The sequence below is a fragment of the Dermochelys coriacea genome, chromosome 9 (genome assembly GCF_009764565.3).
Source record: "Dermochelys coriacea isolate rDerCor1 chromosome 9, rDerCor1.pri.v4, whole genome shotgun sequence".
NCBI classification, from domain to species: domain Eukaryota; kingdom Metazoa; phylum Chordata; order Testudines; family Dermochelyidae; genus Dermochelys; species Dermochelys coriacea.
The window spans coordinates 99983980-99999543 of NC_050076.1; the positions used below are offsets into that span (position 1 = coordinate 99983980).

At 38.3% G+C, this 15564-nt stretch overlaps 1 protein-coding gene across 10 annotated transcripts in view; it reads right to left on the reverse strand.

The window, feature by feature from the left end:
* LOC119861147 (integrator complex subunit 6-like) overlaps positions 1-15564 on the reverse strand; it is a 52923-nt gene that overhangs the window by 12207 nt on the left and 25152 nt on the right. For 8 of the 10 annotated variants that reach the window (XR_006274040.1, XR_006274042.1, XR_006274041.1 and 5 more), the window contains 6 exons: positions 15285-15468; positions 14322-14450; positions 11020-11183; positions 9486-9638; positions 7168-7300; positions 383-477 (listed from right to left, as the gene is read on the reverse strand). Coding sequence is in view for 3 of the 10 variants with exons in the window: in XM_043491839.1 (XP_043347774.1) it covers positions 383-477; positions 7168-7300; positions 9486-9638; positions 11020-11183; positions 14322-14450; positions 15285-15468 (858 nt within the window). In the remaining 7 variants the exon portion in view is untranslated. Of the gene's footprint in view, positions 1-382; positions 478-6908; positions 6990-7167; positions 7301-9485; positions 9639-11019; positions 11184-14321; positions 14451-15284; positions 15469-15564 lie in introns of those variants that run through there. The other 2 variants (XM_038415786.2, XM_038415785.2) reach the window with 2 other exon arrangements.

Sequence of the window (15564 nt, forward strand, 5' to 3'; positions counted from 1 at the left end):
CACTTTCTTGAGGACTAGGAATTCACACATATTAATAACTGTAAAAACAGTAATCTGCACACTCTTTAACTACAATGGTAAAGTCTAAAATTCACTTTTGACAAAGCAATTTAATCTAAAGTACATTTTCAGATTGGCACAATTTTGCATTAGAGATTTAAAATTTATCTTAAAATGTTTACTGTTGCTAGTAGCACAGAACAAGATTGGGAATTAAAAAAAAAAAAAAAAGTACTATCCTTGACACATACACAAAACAAACACAAAAGGTTTACTAACTAAAAGTTCATAGTTAGTGCTCAAAATTTAGGAAAAATGGGACGTAAGAGTCTAGTTACCAGCCACCAATATTTCTACAAATGAAATACGAAAAAATACATACCAATAAGTAGTAAGGAGGCATTGTTTTTAAATAGCTGTCAAAAGCCTGTCGCCACTTCAGATTTGGCTTAAGTTTGTGAACCTTAAACAAGTCATCTGCAACAGAGAAAACAAGATTTGATTACACAGCCCCAACACTAACTTTTTGAAAAACACTGCAATAAGTCAGTTTTCCTAGGGGGGTTTTTTCAAGGGGCTTCTCCACAACAATTGCCCTTAATCTTAGATTGAAAGGGTTTGCATCCCCCATACTAGCTACAGTTTTGACACTGGAAACCATGCCTGGTATTATTACAGCAACCTTACAGTGGATGTTGCCTATATGATCTCACAAGCAAACTAAACAGGACTGTTTAAATACTGCACACAACTATCAACTGGAGGAAGGGAGAGAATATATGCATCATAGCAGCTTTATCTTCCTCAGGCCCTTTATCAGAATTCCACAATAAAAGTAAGGATTCCCCATAACAGATCAAACCAATCCACATTAACCATGGCTGTTTCTCATATTTCAAGAAGATTTCATGCATCTTATCTATACTAAAAGTTCAATCTTGACTTGTGATAAACTGAAAAGATATGGAATTGTGGCTGCATAGCAGAGCAGGAGCAAGCCCTACGACATATTTATTTGCTGTACTGCTGGACAGGTTATAATTTGTAATCACTATTTCCAAACATTTGCTATGGAAGGGTATGTAGAGTTCAAAATTCTTGTGCTGTTCTGAATTAGTCCATATACTGCATCATCATTTCCTGTCCTTCCACTTTATCAATTTGTGATTTCATAATCTCTGCTCAGCAGGGCTACAGAATGCTGGCAGAAAGGAAGCTAGAGTTTGGAGGAGATGGGGAATGGACATCCAGTAGAAGGTTCGGCAGGGCTACAGGGACATGTACAGGAGGAGGTTGTAAGAAGAAAAGACATGGCAGGAAAAGCGTTTTCTCCTTGATGAACTTTCAGGAAGAATCTATCTGAAGAGGCAGATTTTACTTGCTCTATGATCTACATAAATGGAACAGATGTTTCACATATTGTCTATCTTCTCACACTCAAGCCCATCTTAACTACAGGTATTTTCCAATCTAAATGAATTCTGTATCCAACAAAAAAAATATCCCACTACAGCTGCTCCAGTTACTCTATTTTTTGGCCTGAAGCAAATGGGGTGAGTGTTTCCGAGGAGTTAAAGCTCCCTTTTAATCTGAACACATTTAATAATTGGCAGTATTATCTAATTAGATCTGTGAGAACTTTCTATGCTTGGATATCTGTGATTTATTGCAAATACAAAACAATCTTTTTTTGTTACATTGTAAAGAAGCCTGTTAATGTTTATATGTACTTAATTATTTCATAGTGATATTCTGATTTTTCAAATAAACTTAACCATGTCGTTCATTTATATGAACTCAATGTCTTTGTGGTATGCAAGTTATGAAAACAAGAGATTCTTTCAGGAGTTGCTGTCTACAGTATAGATGTCACTATATTTTATTGCATATGCACACACACAGCTAAATCAATGAAGAGACAAAAAACTGAAAAGAGTTCAGTGTTGTGACATCAAAGTTGAAAACTTTTACAGTAGTGTGAAACATCAGCCACAATAAGGCAATGATATATTTTATTACTGGTTTAGTTCCTTTCTATAAAAGGAGGATATTTTAGAATATAAAAGTACATGTAGCTTAATGGTGTAACCATTCATAAATAGTATGATTAATATTTACAATATGCATTGGCTAAACTAGTTATGGGTACCCATACTAGAGCATGTTTGCAATCTGAGAATTTAGATGTTTGGATACCAAAATTGCAAAATGCTGTTTCAGCAAGATTGTGTGAAATGTAAACAGAGCTTTGACACAGACATTTAAGAGTGGCTGCAGAACCTTCATTCTGTTTACACTCAGGGCCTCGGCAGACAGGGTTGCCAACAACAGTGCAGAGTGGACAGCCAGTGTAACAATTCCTACCCTCCAAATGAGAAAGAAAATGGCTACAAGTTTCAGGCAGGACATAAGAGTTGGTCTCTGTCCCTCCTTTCCCCTCAGATTTCAAGGAAGGACAAGGCAGGGTAAATCAGTTACAAAAGAAAGTTCCAACATCTGGGTTAAATTATTTGTTTTGGCCTTTATCTTAGACCAATTTAAGGCAAGAAGAGTTCCAATATAATTAGTTTGTTCATAATTGTGATAAGGGGAGGAGTAAGCTCTGGGCTGCTAAATATTCATGACAATTTTGCAACATCGGTGTGAAATTATCTGAATTTCTACATGTTCATATTTCAAGCCAGCAGTTACAGCTTTTAAGCCTCTGAAATGTACTCTGCCATGGTGCTCGGTCAGGGCAGCATGCCAGCTGCTATGTAAAGAAACTTCACATCAATTCAGTTACACCATTCCTTTCACAAAAGGATACTGTCAGCACTTAAGGGTCACAATTTAAGATTTATCATCAACAAAAAGATTTTAAGCCAACCCTATTCATCATATTTGTTTTAAAGATATGTCAAATTTGTCTTCAGCTATTCTCCGGCAGAAAGTGGGCCAGAACCTGCAGAATGCTGAATAACCTCTGTTTTCTGAAGTCAGTGGGATCTGAGGGCACTGAATATTTTACAAGAGGTGCTTGGAACCTTAGGATGGGTTCACATGTTTGCAAGCTAATACTATAATAATTCGAGAGACCCAAGTGTGACTAGGGACTGACTGCAAACATAGATGAAACTGACCAGTTTGTTTTCTTTACCAGGTTTAGACAAGGTTTAAAAAACAAAAACACCCAAACCAGCAAATGGTGAATAGCAAATTAGAGAATTTTAAAATTCTGTGTCAGTAACAGATCAGGAAGCTGGTTTACTTTTAACTCAAGAACGTGGCAAAAAAAGTCAACACAGTTTTAATTATACAGTAGCATCCCAATTATCTGGGAAGCCTGTGTGACAGCAAGTTTGTTCAGATAACAAGTTTACATAATCTGAAGTTAATATAAAAATGTTTTAACAGATTAATTAAGGTAAAAGGAAAAAAACACTGCATCCATTATTAGTCTGGTATGTTCTGTTCAATTACACCTGTGAAAAAGTGTGACTTTGTTCCCCTCTAGTGACTAATCTATGTATAGACATTTATGCGCCTTCTACTGCCTTTGAGCTAATGGACATAGTCCTTTAATTTATGCAGCAGAAGCTCATGATTTTACATCCAAAGGTCATGGCATGCTCATCCCCACAGATGGTCCAGTCAAGGGCACGGTTAAGTAAGTATGGAATAATCCATCATAGAGGTGCTCCCTATTCCCATTAGTGTAAAAGCAGTATCTGGCTCTGTGATGCTATGCAAGAACAGTTCATTTAGCTTGCGGGGGAGAAAAGGGCAAGTTTTGGATTTTCAAATATAAAATCACCTCTTGAAATTTCTCAAAAAGTCTGTGGGAGCATCATTTGAGCTGGTCCAAGTCACAGGCTCTCACAGAAAACCTGCATTTTCTAAACCACTCAGTTTCGAGTGCATGTAAGCACCAACATGGGGGTTGAATTGATTTCCTTCTGGCATATTTTCTTATTATCTGCTATTTCTTCATCGCCTCCAATGACTCTTCAGAAGAATATCCATGGCCCTGTTCTCTCATCAAAGCTAGCCCTCCACATTAGTGCCTCAGTGACTAGGATCAGTCAGGAAAGAGTTGTGTAAATTGCTCAGTCAAGATAGCTCCCTAGATTTCATCAATATCCTTGATCTTTGCTGTGTTCCAATTTTAAATCCCTGGCTTCATTTATGCTTTATGGCTTTGGCTTTTCAATTAGCCTGCTCTTCTGCAGACATGGGATGAGATCTGTAAGTGCAATGGCCTTAATGATTCCATTTAAGTGGTGGTTTTTCTTTGTTAGGAGAAGACATTTGGAAACAGGTGTAAGAAATTACCAAGAGAAACAGTTGCTAAGCATAGGTCAGTAATAGGATTAAAGTTCTGATGTATCAAAAAAACAAGACAATTCCATCCCCGGGCCCAATATATGTAATATCATGGTACACCAGAGACCTATTCAGGAGCAGAAGTACCTTCAGAGGCAGATTTTTGTATTTTATTGTCAGGTGAAACTTAGAATCCTTAGACGAGGATTGTGCTTGCTATTCTGGTGTTCTTCTGGTGTTCAGAGTGGACAGCCTGCCAAGTTAGAACACTATGATTTTCCGGCATTCAGTACAAGCAGGAGGTAGAGTATGCCTGTGCCAGCTGCACTAGCACATCCCACATGGTCACTCTTTGGCTTTGTAAAAGCAAGGGTTTCTTTTTCTGAATCACAGACCAGAGCTTTGTCAGCCAGACACCAATACTATTAACTTGCTCAGATCAGACCATCACACTGGACTGTTTGGCTTCACTCTCCCATGAATGGCCACACCTTTCAGTTGCACCCACTGATTCCCTGCAAAGCTTCAGATTCCTGAGTCCATGTCTTAAAATTGAGACAAACATCCCTTGCCATGAATAAGCCCCTATATATTGTCTATCATCAGGTGCAACTAAAGCATGCACACTCTTTAAGCTGGGGGCCAGATATAGAATCCACATTTCGGCTCCTTAGAAGCAAAAGATAAGCAGTCAAGTCTCTAACTGTGGTACGATTTTACATCTTCTAGTCATTGGTCCCAGCAATTCACTTCACCAACTTGGCAAAATCTTCCATTTTCTTTAGCGTTTTTAACACTGGTATTCACGGGCTTCCTCATGCCATACTTGCTCTGCCTCGTTTTCAGGCCTGTCTGCTGTGTTCCAGGATGTCAAATTAAAACCTTCCCTTACCCACCAATGGAACAGTGGGAATAAACGAATGCAAGAAAGAATGGTCTTGTAAGCAACTAACACCACTTAAAACACACAAGTTCTTGAAAACTTCTTGACAGACCAGGGGGCCAATAAATTAGATAGGGTGGTTTATCTTCTTGTACTGTACAATTCCTCCCTCTCCCCCCATAATCATGGAAAAAAGGAGAGGGGGAAAATTTATCTGCATTCCACCCTGAGCATCAATGTTTGTCTCATTCCCCAGATGCAGAGCTCTTCCAATAGAATGGTGGACACAGGAAACATTAAAATAGCTCTTAGAGCAACAAGAGAAGTCGTGGGTAACCAGAGCAAGTTACTCTTCCTTCTCTCCTGTAGAACATCAAAACCCTGCTGATCAGAAAAAGGGAAGACTGTTTTATGCAATCAAACCAGTCTTCTTGCTGTTTTTTTAAATACAAAACCCCACATATCAAAGATGTCAAGTATCTTTACAAGTGTCTTTGGAAAGATATACGAGTGTACTGTCAGTTGTTAAGTATTTGGCAATTTCTCCCATTGATCTGAGGATATAAATTCTGCAAAAAAGCCTTCGTTTTAGGTTCATGCAGAATGGTCACTGAACCTAATTTCACCAAGCCTCCCAGTACATGGATGGAAGTGTTCAAAACAGCTCAAGATACATACACTGTATATGTCATCACTGTACCTCCATGGTAAACCTCCTGTTTACGACTCATGCATTAGAAAAGCCCCACCCTGTCATTTAAACAGCACCATGCAGTTTAAATTTTACAGACAAGGTACACCACGTGCTTGAGATAGTGAGCAGCAGAAGAGCACTGCACATGTTGCAGAGACGCCTCTCTCACATTCCTGTTTTCCACACATAATGGGAAGACTTTTCACCTCTCAAAATAGGGTGGGGGAAGAAGTGGCAGATCAAAATGACTACACCAAATTTATTTGTATCCACTGATGGCCTCTGCCGGACTAGCAGATCTGCAATAGAAGTGGCAGTTTGTCTGATTTTGTAGTAACCAGCTCTCAGAAAGCAAGTGTTTTTGGACTGAACTGCAAGTCCTAGGTGTTGGAATCATCATCAGGCTGACATACAAGCCATGAGTTAATGTTTTCAACTAAGAGAAGTGCTAATTTGCTGGTGGATTATGATGAGGTGATAAGGTGTATTAGGAACATAAACAAACATTCTTGCACCTTTTTCTTGCCAGAATAATGTATGTGACTGTTCCATATAATACAAGAAATGATGTTTTAAAGTTCAATATTTCTTATCCTAAATCTTCACTGTTATTTTGTATAATTTTTAAAACACACTGGCTCTATAAATAAAAGAAACAATAGCACCTGGGAAGCAATTCCCTCTGCCATTAGCATTTTGCCATGGGAACCAAAGTCTTTACACTATAGTTATTACAGGACCTATTCATGCACCACTTCTCTCGTATCATCTCGCCTGTGGAAAGCAAGCTCATCATGAAAATGAAACCTTTCGTCCTCGAGGGGAAATGCTGGCTGCTTCGTTGCTCTAGACCTGCTTGCTGGTTGCTACTCTAAATTGCAGTAGTTAACTTCTCTCTCCCTAGCCCCCCCCTAAAAAGTCCTGTATCTGACCTTCCAGCCAAAAGTAGGATGTCACAAGAGCAACTGCAAAAAAATGGAGATACCACAGCCTACATGAGGGAAAAGAATGGAGGTTGAAGCTTACTCCAGGTTAAGGAAGAGGCTACGTGTCTAGGAGGTGAACAGCATCAAACATGCACTGGAAGCAGGTAGCTCTCCTCCTCTGCTGGAGAGAAAAAAAAAGGGAGAGGGGGTATGAAAATCCTCTCCTCCCAAATTATATTTAAGAGTTTGCAACATTCTATACTCTCTGATCTCCATTATTTTAACCAATAAATTTAGGCAGCACATTAGCCAACCTTATTTTTATGCTGTTAAACTGTCCGACCGACTGTATTACGTACCTAACAGAGGAAGTAAAGCAGGATAGTTGTAAGGCATCACAAAGAGGTTTACACAGGTTAAAGTAGTGCTTGCTTTTAAATACCCAAATGGATGGCCAAGTTCACTGTATTTTCCACTGTTACTCACAAATACCTGATAAAGAACATAAGAAACATTGTTATATTTAAAACAAAACATTCTAAAAAGCTGCACATTTATCAGAATAAGTGCAATCTGATTTTTTGATTCTGTTTTAAGGGGAAAAGGGGAAAACTCTAGAAAATTGAGTTTGATTTTACCTGTGTACATACAACTGGACATGCACTTAGACTTGTAAATTACATACATCAGAGATGCAAAGATACTTAGTCATTTAGTCTACCCCGGAAGGGTGGGATTGCTCTCCAGAGCATATTTTCTAGTGATTTGTCTACACTATATTTAATGACTCTCAAGGGAAAGTAATGGACGCTCCATTGCTTGACACCGTTTAACAGGCTATACCTGATCTCTGTTGCAGGTAGATTTTTCTAATAACTTTATAAATCAAATTATCTCCCTAAAACACATGCACAATTGATAAAAAGCCTGATTTTTCATTCTTCAATATATTGACACAAACTCTCAAACTAAGGAGATATTGCCAATTTGTAAACATGAGAGTTAATCAGAGCACTAATCCTCAGAAGACTGATTATTAAAATACGCACTTCTCTTAAATTTGGAGGATGCCAATATTCTAGAGGTTATAACCATGACGTGGAGTACTAAGTTTAAGAAACAGACACTCTCTATTAGTGGCAATATACAGAAGTACAAGAAAGTCCCATTTAGAATGTACTATTTATTTTTAAAGGGACACAGTCAACAAAAATCACTTTTTTCTGCAGATTATTTGTCTACTATTGTTGTAAATGAAAAAAAAAAATCCACTATTTTTCCAGGTTTTTTAACTTTTGTGCATTCGACAGCACTTGGAGTACAGTTTGTCAAATAGTTCCCACTGTAATTAGTCATTTTCCCTTGTCTTTCACACAACTTGGAAAAGAAAAGCCGTTTAAATAAACTAGAGAGATTCATTCACAAAATTTGTCAGGGGGACTGAGGGGCAGATGAGATAGCCAAGCATGCTTTAAAGCCATTATTTGGAATTCATTGGATTGACTGCATTCCCTCAGTTTTTTTCTAGGCAACAGTGTGATTTATTTTATTGTTGGTTACACTTCCAAATTACTTTTACCATTTATTTGTAAATTAGAGATTTTAACATCTCTCTGCACTTCCATGTGGTATCCAAATTCTTTCTAGGTAATGAAATAGTCCAAAATTACCATAGTACCTCACGTATATTGAATGAATTCATCTTCACAACAGATCCCTGTGAGAGAGGAGAATCCCATTTACAGAGGGGGAACTAAGGCACACATAAATTAAGGACTTGTCTACACTACAGGGACTATAGTGGCATAGCTACAGCACCACAGCTATGCCAGAATAACCCTGTAGCATAGATGTAGCCTACGCTGACACACGGGTTTTCCTTGCGCAACAGTAGCTAGATCAACAAAAGGCATTCGTCTGTGGATTAGCTGCATCAACACTGAAGGTGAAGTCGGCATATCTACAACACTCAAGATGCCCCACAGCTATATCGTCCTAAATTCTAAGGCATGGTGTACACCAGTGTGTCTCAACTTTTTTATACCAGGGACCGGTTTTGCTGCCTTCCTGAGCTGTGTCAGGGATCTCAGGGACCAGCAACAGTCGAATCACCCATGCAGTTGTGCCACTGCAGCACTGTAAGTGTAGACAAGTCCTAAATGTAGACTATGTCTAAGTGACTTGCCACAGGCCACGCAGAAGAAGCCTGTGACAAAGCCTTCACAGGACCAATCCAGTGCATTAAGCACGAGGTATGAATTGGATGGGAGAAGTTAAAACCACTACTTACCACACAGTACATTAGAATTTATGTCACTTAAATAACACCTAAGAGTTCTAATAAAAATCAATAATCTCTTTCTTTTCCAACATGCAAATAAGTTGCATTTCATCTGAGTGTGGAACCTGGGGGACACATTTGCCACTGAAACACTATGACTTCAAAACAGAACTAAATGAATTGATGAAGCCTGTAGTGGCATCACCTCTTCAAAGGCTTGAAAAATCTAGTCAGAATTGAAAGGCAATTGGCATCTTTACATATTTCCTCAACTCAACTCAGCAGAACAGTGTAACATCAGACATACCTCTTGCCTTCTTGCAGGTTTACACAGATTAACGTAGCACTGCCTGGGGATTCCTATTGACTTTATAATAATGAAATAAAGGCAAATACCTGCCAGCAGGCATGGGGAGACTTTCGTTCCAAGATGTACTGCGTTAAGGGTGAAGGTTCAAGTTCATATTTGTCAAAAGGAAGCTTGTCTATTACCATTGGCTCACAATCTACACAGGAGAACCTCACAACAGGATGAGCTGTGCGTGGCGGCTAAGAGGAGGAAGAAAAGATTCATGACTTAGAGTCCACCAACTGCCTGATGTTAAAGACAATCAGGTTAATTCTTTAATGCTAGTAACTGCCACCCAGAAATTTGCTTTTTTCTTTTATTTAATATGGCTCCAATCTAAGGTACTATTTTAAAGCGTTCCACTTTTTATACTACGTTCTTTTAAATAAATCAAATCAAGCTGTATTACTAAAAACAGATGAATAAAATCATTTAGCAAATAAACAGTTGACATGCAGTAATGCACCTCCTCCCATACACACCCTTTATTCCTCACTAGCCTTCAACACTTAAAAAAACAAACAAGTTAATCATCAAGTTTTGACAATAGCAGAAGGTTAAATTCCTACCATGTGATCCAGATGAATCAAGATAATGGACTATTAACTAAATCATTCACAAGTTATTGAACAACATTGGCACACAATTCCCTCCTGACCCACAAGGGGGGAAAAATGTAGTTAATATTAAAAATTTTTAAATATTTCAAAGTCCTAAATCCCAGTCAATCCACAAAGCGCACAAATACGTGATTTAAAGAAAACCTGAACTCTTTCTCTCAGCCTGCTGTTCACAGAAATCCGTGTTTGAGAGCGTTTCCACTTGGCCAATACGATTGCTCAAAATGTTCCCTAGTGATTGATTTCCCCCCAAGGAAAAACTAGCACCTTGAGTAAATAGCACAAGTGCAGAAACATAACGTGCCCACTTAGAAGGGATATATCTATGAAAAAAAAGGCTGCTGGGTCAAGCCAATAACCAACAAAATGACTGAATGTTTCAGAAAAGAGCAAGCACATGCTGCATGTTCCCACGATTATCTAGAGGATGCAATTATTTGCTTCCTTCCCAGCCACAACTTTCCTTGCTAGGAAAAGAAGAATCATGTACATGGAGTCCTGCTACATACCAGGAAGAGTGATTCCACAAGAAGGAACATCAAAAATGCACTACATCTTCTAACCCCCTTTGTTGAGATAAAAAGTTTAAGACTCCATGGCTCTACTTTTAAAAAACGCTTTAAATAATTTAGTTCAAAGTATAATTTTGACTCAATATTTTGAAAACTTCATTTCCACGGTTGCAAAATGCAAAGATATTGCATTAAAAACTTGATTGATACAATATTTAAAAACTAGTTTACTGAATGGAAAATTTATTGCAATAAGCTTTCCGGACCCAGAAGTGATGTGGGATGCAATTTCTAGAATTGTCTTCACCAATCAGCATCACAGAGAGTCCATTCATTTTTTTTAGTGAAAGCCAGACCATAAGCAAGCCTGGGGGAATGTACTGTTCATTTAGGAACTCTCTATCAGATCAGGAGATGTGGAACCCTTTTCTTTAGTTGGTTTTACTTACCAGTGTTGGTGAATTCTGATCAGGCCAAAATGACTCTGGAATTGGCCAATGCCCAACAGGAACACCAGTTTTAGGGTTAGGTCGCACATAAATGAGTTTATGACAACTATGCCACGGTTGAGAAGCAAATGAATTGATGGGCCTGGGTGAATCAACAAGTCCATCTAAAATTTAAACAAAGCAAAAAAAAAAAAAAATAAAATGAAAAATAAAAAGCTACATGGCATGCATTTGTTTCCCAGGAAGTTCTCTTATTAAACAACCAATGTCCCATTTCATTTGTTTCAAAGACACCAATGTGTCTCTTAACATCAAGGCTGAACATCTACGTCAGCATGTAAAATGGCATAATTTAAATTCACTTTAAGAACGTTTGCCCACATTCTACAGTCCTGCTTCAGCTACACAGCAATTCAACTAAGTGCAGCACTGCTTGCTCAGCGTATTACACAAAATGAAGTTGGTTTAGACTCAGTATTAAGTACTGGCTTTAAAAATGGTACAGTATACAAGTCTAGGATCTCTGACACTGCCCTGGCTACAAAAACAGGTCACTGACATTTTATAGTCTCACTGAAGGTGATACAGTGTACAGGGAATAATGTTAGTATTAGCTGAAATTAAATGGGAAAACTTCTCCAGGGAAAGACAAAATTTTTAGAGGTGTAAAATGTACCCTATGGAAATAGATTCAGTCTTAATTTTCAGCAGTCTGTTGAAGTTCCTAATGCCTTATTAGTAAGTCATTTCACTCCTCTCCTCCTCCACAGAAATGCAAGTTTAAGGGTTTTGTATCTGTTAGCACATTATGTCTTATTACCTCACGTACATTCCCCCATTTTATATTAAAACTGAAACAGTTAAAATAAGCTAGATTATTTCACAAAACCTAGATGTGGGTTTGGAACATGACTCGACAAGGTACAGGTGCATAACTAAGCTTGCCAGCCTAGTTTCCAGGATTTGTCACAGGTATATGCTTTTGATTTGATTTGTTTCAGGAATGGTTGACTGATATTGCAGAACATACCCTTCTGTTACAGATCAATTCATTTCTCCATTTTCTGTAGCGTGCACAACAATTTGAAGAGCACTAACACTGCTACATTTCCACATACTAGAAACTTCTGCTGTTCTTGGTTTAGACTGAACTTATTTGCTTCCTTGACGCACACTAAGTCTGAGCTCTCTTGACACTTTTGTGCTATGTTGATACATACACTCTACTGTTTTATTGCTTCGGATAAAAGAGAAAAAAAAAACCCACTAAATCAAATTCATCCAGTTACTTTTCCATACAAGAGCAACCTTGAGATTCCAGTGTCCAGATCAGCAGATGTCAGGGACTTTGCTTAGTGCCAACTTGGACTGCACAGGATGCAGGGGGCAAGTCTAAAATATTCTCCCAAGTAGATGAAAAGGCATTACGAGGAAAACAGGCAGGCAGGCAAACAGGAGAGAAAGGCAGGGGGGGGAGAAAAGGTGTCTCAGAATGAAAGTAAGGGTGATAGATGATCATGGTAGAATGCCTAAAGGACCCCCCCAAAAGCAACAGACACACTTGATTTTTTTGTTCTACTTGCATACTCTACGTGTCTTCAAGTTTGCTTTTAAGTGTATGATTTTCTGTGCATGTAAGTTGTAGGGAAAGAGAGTCTTCCTAAACATGCCAAGGGATCAGTTTCTTTCCTCAGTTTTAAGTGTCAAGTTCTGCAAGTCTGAACAAATTGCCCCATAATCAACAAATGTATTTTTTCCCCACACTCTCCCTTCCTGTCCGGGCACATAAATTTTCACCTACAGTTAGGAAAGAAAAGTTTTGATCAATCACAGGGTGATTGGTTTCAAACAGCACAATGCCAAAAACGTTAAAAAACAGACACCTTTACAGTATATCCATTTAAAACCGCGCCTGAAGTATTTTTTTTTAAAAAGTCCACTATAGCACCTTAAAAAAAAAAAAAACCACAATAGAATTACATTTTCTTTTTCCCTATTCATTTTGTGCATTTGACAGCACATGTATGTAGTCAGTTTCCTTTGTTTCTGAGGTTCACCCTACCGAACATGGGGAGAGAGAAGCAATTAAGAGGGGGGAAAATGTGAATGGTAAAGCCACAGAAGTTGGCAGGTGCAGTACCTGAAAGCCCTCTCGACACCCCCCCAGCCCCCAAATGACTAGATTTCAAATAGGCAGCATCTCCAAGACTGATTAAATTCTGTTGCTTGTAACATACTGAAGAATCCTTAACAGGGATCCACGGTGGCATTCGTCAAGAACTGTGAATCTAGCAGGTGTTTTTTGCAGTTGCTTTCAAAGGCCTTGTCCACAGCGCGTAAAACAAAGGTGTATTTTTCACATATGCAACACATGTTAAAATGCACCTTCCTTCCAGGGTAAAGAGACAGCTTGAGAGCACCAAGGGTTTATCAACACCAGACATTCTGACCTCAAATTCACTGACTGGCAATTAACTCTAACTAGTTCATGTGTTTCAAAAGGCTAGCACGTACACTCCCAAACATTTGTTTCAGGATACAAGTTGCTCTTTACCCTAGGCTGAGCCCAAGTAAATCCACATTAGCTTTTACAAACATACTTAAGACCTCAAGTTACTTGAGGGCGAGTTAACTCTGGTAAAGTCTAGTGAAGCCCAAATAAAATTCATACGCAGCTCAAATTTTTTTTTTTAAATAAGAGTTCTTACAATAGATTTTGAGGTATCTAAAAAAAAAAACCAAAAACAATTTTATATATTGTCAGCCCTAAACTGCTTTGAAAATCTACATAGCATTCACAAGACTGGTGTGCTTAATGCATCCAGGATGCTTTCCAATTATTTCAACACAGTACAATTATTAATGCCTCTACTACTTACTTCTGTTGATGAGAGACAAAAGCTTTCACTTTGTTCTATATGGTACCAAGCTCTTCTTCAGCTCTGTGTAGCTCAAAAGCCTGTCTCTCTCCCAAACAGATGTTGGTCAAGTACAAGATATTACCTCACCCACCTTCTCTCTCTCTAGTATCCTGGGACTGACAGTTACAACTACACTGCATCCACTATTTACAATAGGAATAAGTAGCAATGTTGGATATTTCTGTCTTTTGAGCTGTGGTTCCTCAGTCAACAAGATAGCAAGCAATAATGGCATTTCATTCCTAAGACAAGATCGTTTAAGGAAAAAGCTCAGATATCATACACATTAAGGATCTACACTGAGCTTACAAAGCAACAAAAAACAAAAACACATGTTACATAGATTACAGCTACAGAGATGAAAGTGAATAGTTACTGTACCTTCTCCAATGGGAGCTGGGTCTGGTCCTGATTTTTCAAAGTTAATAACAACACCACTCTGAACTTTTTGAACTAGAGATTCTAAACACTGGTTCAACATTCTTTGTGTCCGCACACAATAGGAGCGACCTATAAGTAAAAGAAGAGCAATGCAGCCAAAGTCTGAAAATAAGTCTCAGCAAACCTTAATTGTGTAAGGAAGGAAGGATACTGTTTATTATAAAAATAAAAATTATATTATATGTCAAAGCTCTTTCAACTTTATGTGGAATCACCACCACAGTGTTGCTGCTTTAGTGACAAACTCAAATCACCAACAGACATGGCAAAATACTTCCACAATGCAAAGAATACAGACTGTGAAAGCCAAGTTGGTCTTTTCCATCCTGTGCATTATCACCAATAACATAGGCTTTGCAGGCCAAAAAAGCCTTCAGTGACAATGGCATAGACCCACTGGAGGCAGTGGGTTTGCACAGCTCAATGCTGTTGATGATGCTTCTGTTCATTCGTGTGTAATTCACTCCTTTTAGCTGTGTTAGCACCAGAAGGTTAATGAAGTAAACATTAGTTATTAAAGGAAGCAGGTTTTATTGAATACATAAGGAACAGATCTGATGAGTGAGATGGTTTCATTTTTAGTCACTTTTCAAAGAAGACAACCAGCCTTTTATAAAGAAAAGGGAAGGGATTACAAAGCTTAACATGAAAAAAGTGAAAAGCTGTCAGATTTAAAAGAGCCAGTATTTTTTAATTTTAAAATACTCTTGCAAGGTAGAAACCCAGATGCAACAGTGCTATACTAACATGTTGAACTGGCCAGGGTAGAGTCAGTGTCCAAGGTGAGAAAAATTAGATGTAAAGTTATTCTCTCCCTCTATCCCCCAAGAGCATCTCATTAAGACAGCTTAGAGAGTAAGACAAATTCCACATTGAAACCAAAGCAAAATAACATCCAACTACCTCCTGTCACTTCACACATCTGTGTGATTGCAGATTCATCAGTGGGTACGCTCCCTAGTTGCTCTGGTTCAACAGAAGACGCTCCTGGCAAACGCAGCACTAGGGCAAATAGCCTTTGATCCCAACGAAATGGTTCTTTGGTTAGTTCACTTCCAGGTAGAGGAGAATTCAAAGGAAGATGAAGCTAGTAAAGAAAGATTTGAAAGATTTAAGGGATCAAATGCTCATTTGAAGACATGTACCCAAACAAATCATCAAAATAATGGATAAACTGAAGGAC